Source organism: Pavona decussata, unplaced genomic scaffold (assembly GCF_977016875.1).
Source record: "Pavona decussata unplaced genomic scaffold, jaPavDecu1.1 SCAFFOLD_41, whole genome shotgun sequence".
Taxonomy (NCBI): domain Eukaryota; kingdom Metazoa; phylum Cnidaria; class Anthozoa; order Scleractinia; family Agariciidae; genus Pavona; species Pavona decussata.
Window position 1 is genome coordinate 1,831,137 of NW_028145463.1, and position 18,058 is coordinate 1,849,194.

Genomic DNA, 18,058 nt, shown 5'->3' on the forward strand with positions numbered 1-18,058 from the left:
GATTCGCTTAAAAAAAATCTGATAGAAAATAAAATGTTGTTTACATGTAAGCATGTTATTTGAAAACGACTAACATCAAGTAAAACATTTGAAATGCTTATGTTATTCATGACTTAAGCTGAGCTAAACTGCTCTTCGTCTTCGTCTTCGAGAACTCGCCGTTCTCGCTTTGAAAGCCATTTTAGTGCTCATGCTCTGATTGGCTGGATTGTTCCACTCTAGACTTCCCGAAGGAGATTACACTAAATTGAATGTGTTCACAGGAATGATTACTGTAAGAACATTGTAATATCCATATTGTGACCACAGATTTTGAAAGATCTGTATGACAATAATTATTACCGTATCTTACGGAGTGTTTCTAGTTCTCTAATAACAATGATTAAATGATAATAACAACAACAGACAAGCTTTTCAATTCCATTTGCAATAAAGGTATAGGCTATATAATAGGCCTTATCGCGGTTTTTGACGCCATTTTGACGAGTAGGCAAACAGGCATGAAATAACAGTGTTTGTATGGAAATCCGATGTCAAATAATTTTTATGAAACATCGCTTCTGAAAAATTCATCAATTGGAAACTTTTGGCACCGAGGAAAAGGATTTTAAGAAAAAAAATTGGAGTGATGTAGCTGTGCCAGAAAGCGTCCAGTCGTGTTTTGAACTTTCTATACATTTGTCTGTATAGCGAACCAGCCGTGAACTACTACTAAAAATAGTTCGCGGGAAAAAATACTGGGAAATGTATCAGGGGCACCCAATGGGAGTTTTCTCTCAGATCCTTTAAAACGCTATTTCAGGCTATCTGGAGTGCCTTTATTTAATTAAAGCTCTGTAGATTCATTTAAAGCTGCGCTATAATATTTTTATCTGTTCGGTCATTCTAGGGGAAGTTGAGTCTTTTCGAAATTACTAGGGCATTTTTGTCTATTTCCCAAAAACTTAGGTCTTATTTCCTTTCCGAAAATCTTAGCTGACCGTTTTGTCGGTACCCGAAACGACATTTTTATCAATCCGAAAACACCAGGCCTTAAATTTCCCATATCACGAAAGTTCGAGGCGAAAATTATTTTTAGAAAATTGTAGGAGATTAAGGGCCTTCCGAACAGATAATTTACCGAAACGATCCGTTGGGTGCCCCTGATGTATGGAAAGTTCAAAGCGTGTACAAAACGGAAATCTGCCATAACACCATAATGCCCCTCCTCCATGTTGTTATAGACGGACCGTTCCATGGAATAAACTTGGCAAATGGTTTGTCCGGGAAATAACTATAAGAACTTATTTAGGCTTCACTGTTGTTCGTCCTGCTGTAACGTTCCTCGTGGTAATAGATGAGAGAAAAAGACGAATAATTTAGCATTAATCTACAATTAAAATGTACGCCCTCGATTTGAGATGCCAACTTGAAGACGTCACAAAGGAAGAAATGCGACTTGTATATCACACCCTAGGACAAGAAACAATAAGGGCCGTACAATTTAAAACGCCGTCAAAATTATAATTTTAGGACTTGTTCTCGTGAAAAGGATTACCAAGTTTTCGGTGAACGTCTTCAAAGCCTAGATCATCAGTCTTGTTGTATTTGACCAAACTCTTTAATCCTTGATAAACTCAAAGATTACATGATAACATTCCCTGAGAAAGAATTCCGCTATTTCCGACGTACAAGATAAATTCCGCTACATTTAGAAGTAATAGTTCCAGAGTTCCTTCGAGAGTTACATTCAAAACAAGAATCTCTCCGAGAAATCTGATACAAATGATCACGTGCAAATTTGACTAGTTCCAGTTCCTACTCGTTTCCAACAAGTCTTCTAACAAGGAGAGTTGTCAAAGAGAAACTTTATACGACATATTTTGTCGTATAACCAAAATTAAAACGTTTGTATTTTAAATGTAGACTTGTCAAGAAAAACGTCCTTGTGTACAACCAGACTTAGTCAGTGTTAGAAGCAGGAGTAGAGAGGGGGGGGGGGTAGTCTCTGCGTGGTTTGTTCAGTTTACCACTTAACACAAGCCATCAGGGCATAAAATAACCCAGGGCTTGATAAAAATGGGCAGGGAAACGGACAGTGTCCAGTCAAAAATGAGTTTTGGCTGGTTAAAGGCTTGGATGAAAGAAAAAAAATTAATTCAGAGCTTCCTGTTCAGTTAAAAAAAAGTTGGACATTATTGGCGTTTGTGAAGAAAAAAAGGGAAAAGAAACTGAGATACGGCCAGAACAAGAAAGTTGAATATATGATTCACAATAGTGGTTGTTAGATTTCCGGTAGTTGCAGTGAACTCATTTATTTCCTCTATGCTTTTGTTTCACAAAGAGAACATGTCATCGATATACCTTTCCTACACCAGTGATTTGTTTGTGCTCTCACTAAGGATTTCGGTTTCAACCGCTGCCATGAATAGGTTGGCATGTATTTGAAGATAATTCTTTCCATTAAACTGAAAAGAATCCTCCTGTGGTATAAATCCGTATTAATTGGGTTCCACTGTATTAGCAAAATGAACTGTTTATAAGGATACTAAAGTAACAGTGAGTTTTGTAGAAGAAAAGGAATGTTCAAATTTGTATTTTTGTCAAACGGTCTTTAAAATTTTGTGCTGTAAGTTTTGATTGTGTGTCGTATTACTCTGTAATCTCTTATATCATAACTGATTCAATAGCAAGTATCTCTGCTTTTTGGTATACCAGATTAATGGCCTCTTCATATGATCTTAGTCAACTTGTCCGACTCAGCTTCCGAGATCTCGCCTCTCCGCTCTGTCCTTTGTAAACATTTTGATGTCATCCGTATGAGAAGGCGGGCTAGCTTGGTTACCAAGATCTCAGTAACCGGGCTAAATTTTTCGAAATGAATTCATTGTAGCAGCTCTCGCAAGCTTTTAATTGTTTTAATTTTTCTGCAGTTGCTGTTGTTTTTTGGGCTTAAATTATTTTTTCTGCTGTTTGTTCTATTGTTTTCTAGAAGGGTTGCAAGCCAATCACGTGAGACCTTATGATAGCTACAACACGGCCAATAAATAAGACAAAATTGATATGAATAGGCCCTAAGCCTAACGCGATAAATTAAATGAACAGAAGACAAAATTGATATGAATAGGCCCTAAGCCTAACGCGATAAGTTTCCATCTATGCCCTGGTCTTTCATTAACTTATTTCTATGAATTCATAAAATTTAATAATTAATTTGGTTACTTCGAATAAATATAACGTTTCGTAATTTGAAACTTCTCTTTTCAATCAGTTGAGTTCAAAGTAAATGACTCGTGATAAAGATTCGGTTTCTTGCGATGAAAATATAGCAAGTTCGTGGTTCTTGAAGATCCACTATGTAACGACAGGTAGGAGAGTTTTCAGTGTAAAGCAGATCGAACGGGTTTTTCCCCACCATTGTGAACTGACACCGTTTCAATTGGCTTTTTCCGGTGAAACCAAAAAGCCAACGGAGGGGAAACCCCTTTTCTTGGCTAGACAAAGAAACCCTTTGAAGGAAACGTGCTTAATTCATGTTGTGAATAGTTTCATGACCATGTATGGAAGCGAAACAATTTCCGGAGTCCTTGAGGAATGTCATATGATCGATCTTCTTACGCAAGCTGAAAACAACAACAGCGAAAGCAATAGTAACGATTGGTTGGTATTTATTGCTGTTAATTTTCAAAATATGAGTTTACATTCCCCCAATGAATATCAACTATGGTAGAGGTGCAAAGAATAACGAGGAAGGTTAAGGCTCCTTCTGAATGAGGGTTTGTTTGGATGTCAACTGAAAGCTGCTTTCCGAAGCACATTATTTTGTTCAGGTGATTGACGTACTTTGAGGATTGGCCGAGGGAAAAACCCCTTATCCCAAAACAGACAGGGAACTCCTTGGTCGAAGGACATTTGATGCAGAATATGCAAACTTCTGCAAAGGCAACAACTTATTTTTTCGCAAGTGATTTAGACAAGCCCGCAACATCATAAGGTAAGTTGGAGAACGAGTTTCATGCTAGAGCTTACTAAAAATGATAGTGGGACATGAAAAATGTCCAGTGAAAATTATGCACACTAATTTCAACATAAAGTAAATTAGTCAGGAGTCATATATGCGAGGACTGACCCTCATCGTATTCTCAGGTTATCCCTGTTACACGAAGTACAAGTACAAGGCCTCAAGACTAGAATCACCGCTATAAGTTGTTGTAGCAGCTATTTCTACGGTTAGTCGAAATTAAGAAGTAATAATCAAAGGACAGAAGATTTAATACCTATTTTGAAACCGTCTCTCGGAAAGATATCTTCTTGTTGTGTTTAGCTCAACCGACAGGTAGCAAATTTTTCCGTTTAAAACAGATCGAAGGGGTTTTTCCCTACCCGTGTTAACTGGCACCGTTTCAATTGGCCTTTTCTGTTAAAACCGAAAGTCCAAAGGAAGGAAAAGCCCCTTTTCTTGACTGGACAAAGAAACCCTTTGAAGGCAACGTGATTAGTTCATGTTGTGAATTGTTTCATGGCCATCTATATTAATTGGAAGCAAAGCAATTGAGGCATGTTATATGATCGATCTTCTTACGCAAGCTGAGAACAACAACAGCGAACGGAATGGTACAGGTTTGCTGGTATTTATTGCTGTTTGTTTTCAAAATATAAGTTACATTTCCCCCAATGAATATCCTTGTAAGCTGGCACCGTTTCAATTGACCTTTTTCCGTGAAACCGAAAGGTTAAAGAAGGGGAAAACCCCTTTTCTTGACTAGACAAAGAAACACTTTGAAGGCAACGTGATTAATTCATGTTGTGAATTGTTTCATGGCCATCTGTCATAGAGGAATGTCATATGATCGATCTTCTTACGCAAGCTGAGAACAACAACAGCGAACGGAATGGCATAGATTTGTTTGTACTGTATTTATTGCTGTTAATTTTCAAAATATAAGTTACATTTCCACCAATGAATATCAGCTATGATAGAAGTGCAAGGAATAACGAGTAAGGTTAAGGCTCCTTCTGAATGAGGGTTTGTTTAGGTGTCAACTGAATTTAGTTGCTTTTCGAAGCACATTCTTTCGTTCGGGTGATTGACGTACTTTACGGTTTTGTCGAGGGAAAAATCCCATAACCCACAACAGACTACAGGAAGCTCTTGGTCGAAGGACATTTATGTAGAAAACGCGAACTTCTGCAAAGGTGCAAATTATTTTTTCGCAAATGATTACAGCAAGCTAGCGACATCATAAGGTAAGTTGGGGAACGAGTTTTGCACGATCAAGCTTTGCAACTACACAAGCGTCATGTAATCATCTATACAAATTCACATCTATTTTTTTAATACACTAAGACCGCGCGGTGCTACATACGATTTCCTCGGAACAGCTTTATTTTGGTTCCGTCCGTGAGTGGAAATGTTGGTTAATCTTATCAGTGCGTAATCTTAATCAGGATTCTCAATATGAAAGTATACATGTGTATTCCGTATAACGAGCGACGTAGAATATGGTACACTAATCAGTATCGCATTGCAGCACAACACAGTTTCTTGTCGCTTATATCACAGGTTAGTCTTGCGGTATTTAGAGGCGCGGAAGGGTAATTGAGGTGCAGCGGTAATTTTAAATAAGTTTAAATAAATTGAAGTTGGAAGAATTTGAGGTCTCATTCTCAGTTAATTACCCCGCTCAAACTACACAAACCGTCAAAGAGGCAAGGGATTATGATCAAGCAAGCCGAAGTCCGACCACGTTGGCCGTACGTATTTTAGACTTTCTCAAAATAGGTCACTCTTTCGGCGCATAAGGGAAGTCTATACGTATTTGTACACAAAGACTGCGCCTTCACTCTGAAGTTTCGCGCCAAATTTCACAATAAAATGTCTCTCTGTTGTCCGGCTGTCAAAAATTGTGGGACGTCATGCCCCCAGCAGATCGCTGTTCCATTTGCTTTTTGAGAGCCGTCCTCTGTAAATATCGACTATCGTCGTTTGGACGAGAGAAAATGAAATCCCTCAAACTTTCTCAGAAGAATGGTCTATATAAGTGATTCACATAAATATAACTTTCAGCTCAGTTCGATTCGTATTTTAGCTGTAGCGCCACCATCTTGGTTTTACCGCTCTGAGAGGGCTTTCAGCGGCCATTTTAGGCCACACTTTTAAGAATTTGCCTTACAAAGAAAGCGTTACAAATCCGAACAAAATCTTATTATTCGAGACAAGCAAATGTTTGTTGTTGTGTTGAGAAGCTTTTTTGGGAATTTGATCGAAATCTAATTTTTTTACAAAATTTTTAATTTCTTCCCTATTGAACTACTCTTCAAGTGCCCAAAAAAATGGCCCACTTCAAAGGAAAATATCGCTAAAGATACATCAGTTGGCATCCTAAAACAGCATCTTGGTTAAAGAGCAATGTCTCGTCTGTAAGAATATGCAATAAAATTTTTGGGCAGTTAAAAAGAGAGAATTATAGAAGAAGAAGTTTTAACTGTACTTTTGCCAACAAACACCGCCTTCGTAATTAGCATAACAACATGAAAATAACGACTTACTAAGAAAATAATGATAAATTGCACTTACCTCGTGAAATATCGAGAACTGGATATTTCAAAATATATCAAATTATAGTGTCAGTCGGATACAGCCGCATTTTTGATGATTTGTTGTGCGAAATCACTGTAATACACCGCAGGTGTTAAACTGAGTTCAATTCTTCAAAGTCCGTCAGGACAACCATCGGCCGAAAAACTTGCCATCCGCCCCATAAGCTGCCGTGTGCAAGGTGTCAAATATTTCTTTGTTATCCTTAATGTCCAAAAATTCCTTCAACAACCATTTAAATCCTGCTTTGAACTGGAGATTCTCGTCAAGAAATCGTTTATGTTCCGTTAACCTTTCGCCGTGATTAAACAATGAGATTGCGTTACAGAAACGCGCGCACATCCAGACGAGCTGGGCCATTTTCTGGAAATCGTTCCGAAAAAGACGCATTAACTCAAAAAAAAGATTCAAAATACTTGGGAAACAATTATTATTATTCTTGAAATATTCAATTTTGCAGTGTAAAGAAAAATTCATAGTTTTATACCGTCAATAAGCTAGGAAAATTTATACGGGAACTCTGAAATCTCGTTGGCGATTTGCAAACTGACATGTAAATTTCAAAACTCCATTCAAATTTCAAAAATATCGTTCACGCGTGACCTGAGTTGACTGTAAAAGATGCCACAAACACACATGCACAGAAACATGCTTCAAAACCTGTGTGCCAATTTCCGTTTACCAAATTAATAACTCAGTTTATACCTACAGTCCACATTGGCTGTAGGGCATGCATTTATCTTTGGACATCGAATGCCAACAAGAGAAACACGGGTATGACACCGCATACACGCAATGTCTACTGCATACATCACAGGTGGCCGAAGCTCTATGAGCGTTCAAAAGAAATTCGTTTGACCTTTTTATTGTCATGTTGTAATTTGAGTGTCACGATGAGTGTTACGCAATGACGTAAATTATAAGGGTTTGTATGGGAATTTACGAACGTGTTTTGGAATCGAAAATAAAGGGAATAAATTGAACAAAGATGGCTTACCTTGTCTCTCGATCTCTTGCCAGTGTTTATGTGCCATATTTTGGCCATTTCAGTACGATTCCAGTGGATTTTCAAAGGTTTGCTGGACATTTTCCTCGCTCTATATCCTGCTATATATATCTATTCCCAAATTCTTGGTCACTTCAGTCCCCTGTAATTTACTTTCGAAGACTTGCGCACGTTATCAACTCGGTCTGAATACGACGTAATGCGTGGACAAAGGACTACGGACCACGGACTGGGTATAAAAGAGGTACTAAGGTATATGTATAATAGCAGGACTACGTACTACGCACCAGGCTTAAAAGAGAACTGGAAGTCTGAAAATCATATCTTTCTTGTATTCATTTTCAATAAGTTTAAGATGTATAAAATCAAGTTTCGGTAGTACGTAGTTGTTTTTGTCCCTTTATTGTTGTTTTTGAGAAACAAAAAATGGACTGTGTGACAAGTTGAACGCGTAGTCTTCCTTAGCGGACGAACAGACGATGAGAGAAGAAGATTAGCTCACATTCAAGATGGCGGTTCAACAAGTAAGTTTTTATTGAAAACGAGACTGTGACGTAGGCATTCCACGAGGCTGTGACAGTGTCACGCAATAACAATATTGTAACATCCTCCCCATTTTTTTTTTTTTTTTTTTAAACAAAATTTTCCTAATAACCTAGAAATGGCGAGTAATAAGTGGTGGGAAAAAAAAATAACAACAACAACTCTGTACTATAGTGTTCACAGTCAATTGGCAGCAACATGAAATGCGCTGTCAAAGTCTCAATGTGTCTTGCAAAGAGAACAGTTCAAATCCTGACATAGTCGCTTAGCTTCGCTGGTTCTCTTATGATGCGTCCGGAACGGGTGCGCCTAGGGGAGGCTGTAGCGCCTTTCTCTCCTGTAGGGTGTGTCCTTGGACTGGTCTGCACATGCTCCTGCTCTGGACTGGCCTGCACAGCAGGGGCTTGAGATTGCTGGTGGGCTGACTGGTCACTTCCAACGTTTGTGTCAGGTCTGGGTTGTTCAGAGATGTCCGGCTGGACAGAGGGTTCAGCAGTCTTGACCAGGTGCTGTCTGTTGCGTCTGTAGGTGGTTCCAGCTGACTGAATTTCATAAGATCTCTCGTCAAGCCTTTTGGTCACTTCAGCTTTGTCCCATGATTTCTGACCAAGCACAAATGGTTTCATGCGAACAGTGTCACCTGCCTTCAGTACAGGCAGGTCATCAGCAGAGCGGTTGTAGTATTTCGCCTGCCTCATTTGGTTTAGGCGTAGTTGCTCAGATTCATGAGAACTTACTGGATTCGTCGGCTCGAGCAAGGAATGTGTGGTTGGTAATAGGGTTCTGGTTCTTCTCCCCAGAAGTCTTTGGGCTGGGCTGCTGTCTACGCCTTGTGTGGGTACGTTCCTGATGTTAAGCAGGGCCAAGTACTGGTCTTCTCCTGACTTGGTAGTCTTGCGTAGCATTCGCTTGGCAACTTTCACCGCCGACTCCACTTTGCCATTGGCTTTGCTGTGATGGGGTGAGGTTGTCGTGTGCTCGATGCCCCAGCTCTTGGTGAACTTCTTGAATTCATTGGAATCAAACTGGGGGCCGTTATCGCTAACCAACTGTTTAGGAATACCATATCTGGCGAGGTGAGCTTTTAGCTTCTTAATGACAGTCGAAGACTTGGTGTCGTACAGGCGGTCTAACTCCCAGAAGTTGGACCTGTAGCAGACTGTGATGAGATAGTCTCTGTTCTTGTAGGTGAACAGATCAGCAGCGATCTTCTCCCATGCTCTCTCGGGAATGTCATGGCTCATAAGTGTCTCCTTACAGTAGGTCTGCTCAAATTCTCTGCATGTTCCACAGGTTTGGATCCACTCCTTCAGCTCTTTGTTCATGCCGGGCCAGAATACATGTTCGCGTGCCCTTCGTAAGCATGACTCAACACCTTGGTGACCGCTGTGTATGTCCTTCTTAATTTCTGATCTCATGCTCTTGGGGATCACCAGTCTTTCTCCACGGAAGACCAAGCCATCGGTGACTGCTAATTCATCACGAATGCTGAAGTAAGGTGTAACGAGGGGAGATAGTGCTAGTTTGTCGTCTGGCCAGCCTTCTTGGATAGTCCGCTTCAGCTGTTGTAGAGCCGGATCATTGCTGGTGTGCTGGCGGATCTCACGAATTCTCTCATCAGACATGACTAGGTACGTGAGGGCGTTGATGGTTTCAAACTCGTCTTGCGCATCTTCACTGGCTTTGGGAAGAAATGCCCTGCTAAGGGTGTCTGCTAGGAACATTTCTTTGCCATTGAGGTACTGTACTTTGATGTCGTAGGCTAGGGCCCGTACCAGAATGTGATCAGAATATACCGTGACAGGTCGTCCAAAGGTGTATTGGTGCCACTTTTCCAGGGCGAACACAATGGCCAGCATTTCCTTCTCGATGGTAGCATATCTGGTCTCGGTGTCGCTTAGGGCTCTGCTGGCATATGCTAGTGGCTGTCCTTCTTGAAGGAGTGCCGCTCCTAGACCTTGCCCGCTAGCATCGCACCGTATAGATAATTCTTTGGTTGGGTCGAAGTAGGCCAGCACCGGTGCTTGCGTTAGTTGGTGCTTGAGTTCCTCAAAGGCTTTGTCATGAACAGAGTCCCAAGTCCATTCAGTGTCGGGACGAGTGAGGTCGTTGATAGGTCGCATTATTTCAGAGAGTTTGGGAACGAACTTTGATAAATAGTTCACAGTTCCTCTAAGCCTTTCGACACCTGCCTTGTCGGTTGGAGCGTCCATCTTCACGACAGCTTCTATCTTAGATGGGTCAGGTTTCAGGCCGGTGTTGCTGACGACATGGCCCATGAACGGAATTTCGTGCAAACCGAAGCGACACTTCTCTTTGTTCAGGGAGATTCCAATTTCGCAACAGCGTTGGAGGAAGAGGCGAACTCTGTCATCGTGTTCATCATCTGTGCGACCCCAGATGATTACATCGTCGGCTATGCAGCGCACGCCTTCTAGACCTTCCAGGGCTTGATGGAGCCTCTTCTGGAAGATTTCACTGCTTACTTTCAAGCCAAATGGGAGGCGGAGACAGCGGTAACGCCCAAATGGAGTTGCAAAGGAGGTCAGCAGGCTTGACTCGTAGTCCAGTTCGCAGTGGAGGTAGCCTGACTTGAGGTCACATACTGAAAACTTGCAGGCTGAGGTGAGCTCTGGTAGGACATCTTCTAGGACTGGGAGCTTGTAGTGCTCACGCTTTAGCACCTCATTGAGTGGCCTGGGGCCTATGCAGATGCGAATGCCAGACTTCTTCTCAGCTACGGACATTTGACTGACCCAGTCAGTGGGCTCGTCTACTGGTACGATTATTGCCTCGTTTACGAGTCGCTGAAGTTCAGCTTTAACAACGTCCTTCCTAGCTTCCGGGAGGGTACGAGCACAACGCACGACCGGGATGGCTACATCCTCAGTGGTCAAGTGTACCTTCTTGCCAGGAAGAGTGCCTGGTGTGTCCTTGAAGGCATCAGGAAACTGCTGAACATAGTAGCGATCAGCTGAGGAGACAGTGTTAACCACCTTGAAGTTGTCATAGTTTACTGTGATGAGACCCACTGAGCAGTGGGGTGAGATCCTTGTCAACCACGACAAAGTCAACCTTGAACTTTTGCTTTGTAGCCGGGTTTCTGACGTACACTTTGCATTTACCGAGGGCTTTAACAGACGACTTGTTCCACATCTGAAGGTTGACAATCTCAGGGCGAATTTGGAGGTTTCCAAGGTAACGTTTGGGCAGAATGCAAACAGTTGAACCGCAGTCAACCTGAAGCTTCACAGGTTGTTGGTTAATCTCCATTTCGCAGTAGATCAGTTGGTGCTGGGGTTGTACAGAATTAACATCGTGACACAGCTAAGCTGTTATAGCGCTGATAGTTCCAGTGCTACTGTTCGATGAGCCAGAGGCGTAGTCATCCATCACACCATAAACGCTTCGACGTTTACATTTCCTTGAAGCAGAGAAATGGTTCTTTCCACCACAGGATGTGCACAACTTTCCCCAGGCAGGGCAAGATTCCTTTCTCATAACATGAACTTGAGTGCAGAAATGGCACTTCTTCGTGACTGCGCGTGGGTCTTCTGTTTGGCGAGATTTGCTTTTAGTGGGGTCCCTGTGCTTCACATGCTTCTTTTGTTTTGGAGTTTCCTTGACTTTGTTGATTTCTTCACTTTTCAAAGCTTTCATGTGAAGGGTTGCGGCTTCCGAGCGCGGCAGATCTCGATAGCTTTCATGAGGGTTAAATCGTGCGTGGAGAGTAGTTCTTCCCGCGTTTTGTCATCCAAGATTCCAAGTAGCAAACGATCCATTATCAACAGTTCACGCATACAGTCACAAAACCCACAAGTTTTAGCCATGTTTCTGAGTACGGACATATACTCGTCGATCGACTCACCGGATTCCTGATTTCGTCGGTTAAATTGGAAACGCTCAAAGAACTCTTGGGTTTGTCCGAGAAAGTGTTGGTCAAACTTCTTAATAATATCGGCCATTTTGTTTCGGTCTTCACCATCGCCGAACTTCAGACCATTGAAAATCCGCATGGCTTCAATTCCAATACTATGGAGAAGCATCGCACACTTGTAATCTTCAGGTTGGTCGAGGAGGCCAGTGATTATGCAGTAGTTGTCCCATCGTTGTTTCCATATTTTCCAATTATCAGCACGATCGCCGTCAACTTCGAGAGGCTTTGGAGCAGAAACTTGAGGACGGCGAAAACGTTGTGCTTCGTTGGGCTCAGCACCGGGGGCCTCAGCAATGGGCGCCTCAGCACCGGGAGCTTCATTGTTGGGCATATTTAGACGATTTTTTAAAACAGCGACTTACGAGTTGCGAAGGTCAGCGAAGGTCCACGTGCGACAGCAGAGATGCGTGGAGCAAACAGCGAGTTTTTAAAGGTTCGGAGGAGAATTGCCGACAGCAGTAGTCACTGACGAAGTTGTTCTTTATCCCACCGCTGCCACCATGTGACAAGTTGAACGCGTAGTCTTCCTTAGCGGACGAACAGACGATGAGAGAAGAAGATTAGCTCACATTCAAGATGGCGGTTCAACAAGTAAGTTTTTATTGAAAACAAGACTGTGACGTAGGCATGCCACGAGGCTGTGACAGTGTCACGCAATAACAATATTGTAACAGACTGGGAATAAAATAGTGAGGATCGACAGTGCAAACATAAAATCTTGCTTTATCTCAGCGAAACAGCTGAATTTTTAATACGCGCTGAAGAGAGCCCGGCATTTTAGATTTTTGCATTCATCTCAGTGCTCGATTTGGTGAAAACTTGCTCTTGCAGTGCAGATTAAATGCGCAAAAAGATGTTTGATGATCATTGATCGTGATCAACCAATGAGCCCATGTGAACAATCATGTAGATGTCGTGCATGCATGCAGTAGACGTTGCGTGTCTACAGTGTCACTAAGATACCCGTGTTTCTGTTGTTGACATTCGACAAAGGTAAATACATGCCCTACAGCCAATGTGGACTGTAGGGCATGCAGCCAGTCCGTAGTCGGTAGTCCATAGTCCTCCTATACCGTTAGTACTACCTCTTTTATACCCAGCCCGTGGTCCACAGTTCTTCGTCTGCGACTCACGTTTTATACTGACTGCGTTGATAACGTTGCAATTTTTTTCTAAAAGTACTATTGATACCGAAGTGACCAAGATTTTGGGGGTATAGATATATATATATATAGTAGGATACCGTATAGGGAAACGAAAACTTTCAGCGAACCTAAAACCCACTGGAATCGTACTGAAATTGGCAAAACATGGCACACAAACACTGGCAACATATCAAGGAGAAAAGGTAAGCCATTTTTGTTCAATTCATGCCCTTTACTTTTCGACTCAAAGACACGTTCGTAAATTCCAATACAAACCCTTATAATTTACGCCATTGTGTAACACTCATCGTGACATGACAAGGTAGACACTGCGTGTACACAGTGTCACTGAGATACCCGTGTTTCTCTTGTTGACATTCAACAAAGATAAATGCATGCCCTACAGCCAATGTGGACTGTAGGTATAAACTGAGTTACTTTTTTGGTTAAACAGAAATTGACACACAGGTTTTGAAGTGTGTATTCGTGCATGTGTGATATTTCATATCAGTAATTACGTTAAAGTATGGCATGCCGGCTGACATTGTTTTTCAGTCGCTTGCGAAGGTACAGTATCAAACAACACGAACAGCGAGGTTTTTTTTTTTTTTTTGAACTGACCCGCTTCTGAGTGATCATTATTTGGAAGCCACTGAAAAAGGTTGGACTCGCTATTTGAAAAGCATTCCACTAAACAAACTTGATTTAATTAAAAATGTTCGCTTTGACCGACTCCATGTCTAACTTTCTTACCTCATTTGACAAGCGTGTATTTTTTAAACGTGATTCCAGTGTCCTGTGAACGTTTTATTTTTATCAAAACCGCTTATTTGCCAGCAAATAAAGGTCTTTATTCTAGTTGTTGTAAATGGCAATTTCGCAGCACAAGTTGGTTTCTGGGCATTATATTATTTAAAATATGTCGACAGGTATTGACGTGACGCAGGTAACGCGATAGCGAGTGTCAGTTTGGCACTATTAATTTTTAAAGGTTAAGATTCGACAATTATTTGTTGAAATCGGATAATTAAAGGTTGTTTTAACTCCTCTTATATGGAGTGTTTCGGGTCTCTCCACGAAACCTTCCCAATCAGATTCCTTTTGCAGAAAGATTTATTGGGAGATTTGCATTATGCAAAATTTGGCGAATATTTTCTTCCCCGATGGCGTGCATTTTTTTTTTTGTCCAGACCTTTTCTATCACGTTATTAAACAAGAAAGAGAAACAGACAAATGCAATATGAGATAAAATGACCATTTGAAGATAGCCTGGGTCAATGTTTTCACCGAGTCGCCACAACAGCATTTTCTCAACAGTTGCGAATTATGCAAATTTGTTAACGAAGCCTCGCTAACTTTGGTTTTCGTCAGCGCGTGCATTGATTGGCCACATTTTTTATTTCATATTATCAAAGACGAAGACCCAAACTTTATCACAATGTTCCTCTCGAGTCGATACCTGACATACCAAGATGCATTTTAAACCTTCAATCTTACTCAATTTTCACCTCATCGCGAAGTCCTCAAAATGTCAATTTTTCAAAGAGCCATAAACCCTCCAAAGTTCTACAAAAGCTTACATAGGTCCCATTGATAGAACGTAGGTGAGTTATGCTCTTATTCAAAACCGACCTCGTTTTGTAGCGTTGCGTACTGTTTCAACACAAGCGTATTGAACTTGGCTGATTTTGAGTAAGATTTTTGCATAACTAATGAGGCAAAACCCGTAATTTCGTTTTCTCCAAAATTCTCGAAAACTATAAATTTCCAGAACATTCAAATAATATTTTCGAAGATAGTTCCCCAAAAGTAAACTTCAGGCAAATTATCAGGAGTTTCGATTTTTCAAGCTTGGCCAGCGATTCTCGAAAGTTACAGTCAGGCACTCTTAAGAACGAAGCTCAACACCGATGAAAACATCTCCCTCTTGGAATTCACCCTCTCCAACAACTACTTTATGTTCAACGACTCTGTCTACAAACAGATACATGGATGTGCAATGGGGAGCCCAGTTAGCCCAGTTATAGCTAACCTCTGCATGGAGGTAATTGAAGAATCGGCTATCGCCGCCTCAACAACACCCCCAAAAGTCTGGAAACGTTACGTAGAGGACAGTTTTGTCATAATAAAGAAACACTCCGTTGGCAAGTTCCACGATACTCTTAATGCAGGTGACCCTAAAATATCTTTTACCCTCGAAACTGAGAACAATGGCCAAATTTCCTTTCTAGACACCTTGATAACCAGGAAGAATGGGACAATTACTATCGGCGTCTATCGAAAGCCCACACACGCTGACAGATACCTGGACTTTAACTCTCATCACGAGTTAAAACACAAATTAAGTACTGCCTCTACCCTCCTAAATCGGGCAATCAACCTCCCGAGCACCTCCGAAGGAGTAAAGAAAGAGCTGACCCACGTTTCTGATGCGTTGAAATCAAATGGCTATCCATTAGCAACTATATCCAACATCCTAAAGAAGGCTTCGACCCCTGAAATCATCCCTTCCCCTGAAGAGTTAGTGGGAATGTTCTTTAGGTTGATAGACTCACCAGATTCCCAAAATGGCTTTGCAGTTTTACCATACATCAAAGGCGTCACTGAACCACTTACAAGAATTCTTAACAAGAACGGCATCCGAGCCACCACCAGACCGGTCAAGACCCTGCAACAAGAATTTGTGTCTCCTAAATCTAGACCCCCATTAGATCGCCAAACGAACGTTGTCTATAAAATCCCATGTGCGGACTGCACATGGAGTTACATTGGAGAAACGAGCAGATGTTTACACACCAGGAAAAAGGAACATATTCGAAACACCAAAGTTTTTAAAAGTGGTTCCAATGTTGCCAGCCATGCGTGGCTCGAAGGCCATACTATTGATTTTGAGAATGCACGTGTCGTCGACAGAGGCAATTCACGCGTAAGAAAAACGCTGGAATCTTGGCACACTGCGATAACTAGCCAGGCAGACAATGATACTAAACATCTGCCAAGACAATACTCAATTTTATTAAAACTTTATTCATGTCATCGATAGTTTTTCTTCACACTAGTATTTCCCTTGTATTATTGTATTTATTCAAATTTGTTCGTTATTTTTTTTTGGTCACCTCTTTGTATATATATTTCTGCCTTCGCTTTTTACATCTCACTTTTTAAAGATTGCAGACTGGCAATCGAAAGCTTAGTGTTTTTAAACTTTTAACCAGAGAACGTTTTTAGAAACAAACATTTGCTTGTCTCGAATAATGAGATTTTGTTCAGATTTGTAACGCTTTCTTTGTACGGCAAATTCTTAAAAGTGTGGCCTAAAATGGCCGCTGAAAGCCCTCTCAGAGTGGTAAAACCAAGATGCTCGCACTACAGCTAAAATACGAATCGAACTGAGCTGAAAGTTATAATTATGTGAATCACTTATATAGACCATTCTTCTGAGAAAGTTTGAGGGATTTCATTTTTTCTCGTCCAAACGACGATAGTCGATATTTACAGAGGACGGCTCTTAAAGATAGATTTTGTATGATCCAAGGAAACCACATTTTGTGTGTGTGACATGCACGCGTGGTACACAATCCGTTAATCAATGTCAAGATTAGTGTTGCGGGCCTCTCTTGGGCCCACCCTTGGTACACTTCTACAATTTGTCAGATTTGTTTTAAGAGCCATTTTAGGACACACTTTTAAGAATTTGCCTTACAAAGAAAGCGTTACAAATCCGAACAAAATCTTATTATTCGAGACAAGCAAATGTTTGTTGTTGTGTTGAGAAGCTTTTTTGGGAATTTGATCGAAATCTAATTTTTTTACAAAATTTTTAATTTCTTCCCTATTGAACTACTCTTCAGGTGCCAAAAAAATGGCCGAGTTTAAAGAAAAATATCGCTAAAGATACGTTAGTTGGCATCCTAAAACAGCATCCCGGTTAAAGAGCAATATCTCGTCTGTAAGAATATGCAATAAAATTTTTGGGCAGTTAAAAAGAGAAAATTATAGAAGAAGACGTTTTACCTGTACTTTTGTCAACAAACACCGCCTTCGTAATTAGCATAACAACATGAAAATAACGACTTACTAAGAAAATAATGATAAATTGCACTTACCTCGTGAACTATCGAGAACTGGATATTTCAAAATGTATCAAATTATAGTTTCAGTCGGATACAGCCGCATTTTCGATGATTTGTTGTGCGAAATCACTGTAATACACCGCAGCTGTTAAACTGAGTTGAATTCTTCAAAGTCGGTTAGGACAACCATCGGCCGAAAAAATTGCCTTCCGCCCCATAAGCTGCCGTGTGCAAGGTGTCAAATATTTCTTTGTTATCCTTGATGACCAAAAATTCTTTCAGCAACCATTTAAATCCTGCTTTGACCTGGAGATTCTCGCCAAGAAATCGTTTATGTTCCATTGACCTTCTTCCGTGATTAAACAATGAGATTGCGTTACAGAAACGCGCAGACACATCCAGACGGGCAGGGGTCGTGGTGGGGAGGAAACAAAAATGGAACAGCTCCTAAATTGAAAAAAAGAGGATCATTCAATATTACTGTCAAAGCTATTTTATGCATTTCGGGTATTATTATGGGGCGTGGGAGGGGGGGGGGGGGGTGGGGGGTAGGCGAGTAAAACACTAATTTACAGCATCAGTTGATCGTTCCTCTTCTGTTTAGGGTTCATACAAGCCCACAACTATCCCAAGCTCAATGGCAGCTTTATATTTGTAATATTAGGTAACAGTGAGAAAGTACCGGCACGTAAAATTAATATGAGGGTTTGTATGGGAATACATGCCGACATAGAATTCCAATAAAAAGCTATTTATTTATTAAATCTGAACATCGTT

General features: G+C 41.0%; 2 protein-coding genes and 1 long non-coding RNA gene across 4 annotated transcripts in view; 2 read left to right on the top strand and 1 right to left on the bottom strand.

Moving 5' to 3' along the window:
• Positions 1-4,145, top strand: part of LOC146482981 (uncharacterized) — a 79,796-nt gene extending 75,651 nt beyond the window's left edge. The window contains exons 8-9 of one of the 2 annotated variants that reach the window (XR_014864022.1): positions 3,810-3,973; positions 4,126-4,145. This is a non-coding gene — a long non-coding RNA (uncharacterized LOC146482981). Of the gene's footprint in view, positions 1-3,675; positions 3,693-3,809; positions 3,974-4,125 lie in introns of those variants that run through there. The other variant, XR_014864021.1, reaches the window with a different exon arrangement.
• Positions 4,146-11,782: 7,637 nt separating this feature from the next.
• LOC146482986 (uncharacterized) lies at positions 11,783-12,394 on the bottom strand. Its single transcript, XM_085106495.1, has one exon. The coding sequence runs from the start codon at positions 12,392-12,394 to the stop codon at positions 11,783-11,785; it is 612 nt and encodes a 203-aa protein (XP_084962621.1).
• A 1,733-nt stretch (positions 12,395-14,127) lies between these two features.
• Positions 14,128-16,251, top strand: LOC146482987 (uncharacterized). Its single transcript, XM_085106496.1, has 3 exons — positions 14,128-14,137; positions 15,059-15,443; positions 15,525-16,251. The coding sequence occupies exons 1-3, from the start codon at positions 14,128-14,130 to the stop codon at positions 16,249-16,251; spliced, it is 1,122 nt and encodes a 373-aa protein (XP_084962622.1).
• Positions 16,252-18,058: the final 1,807 nt, after the last annotated feature.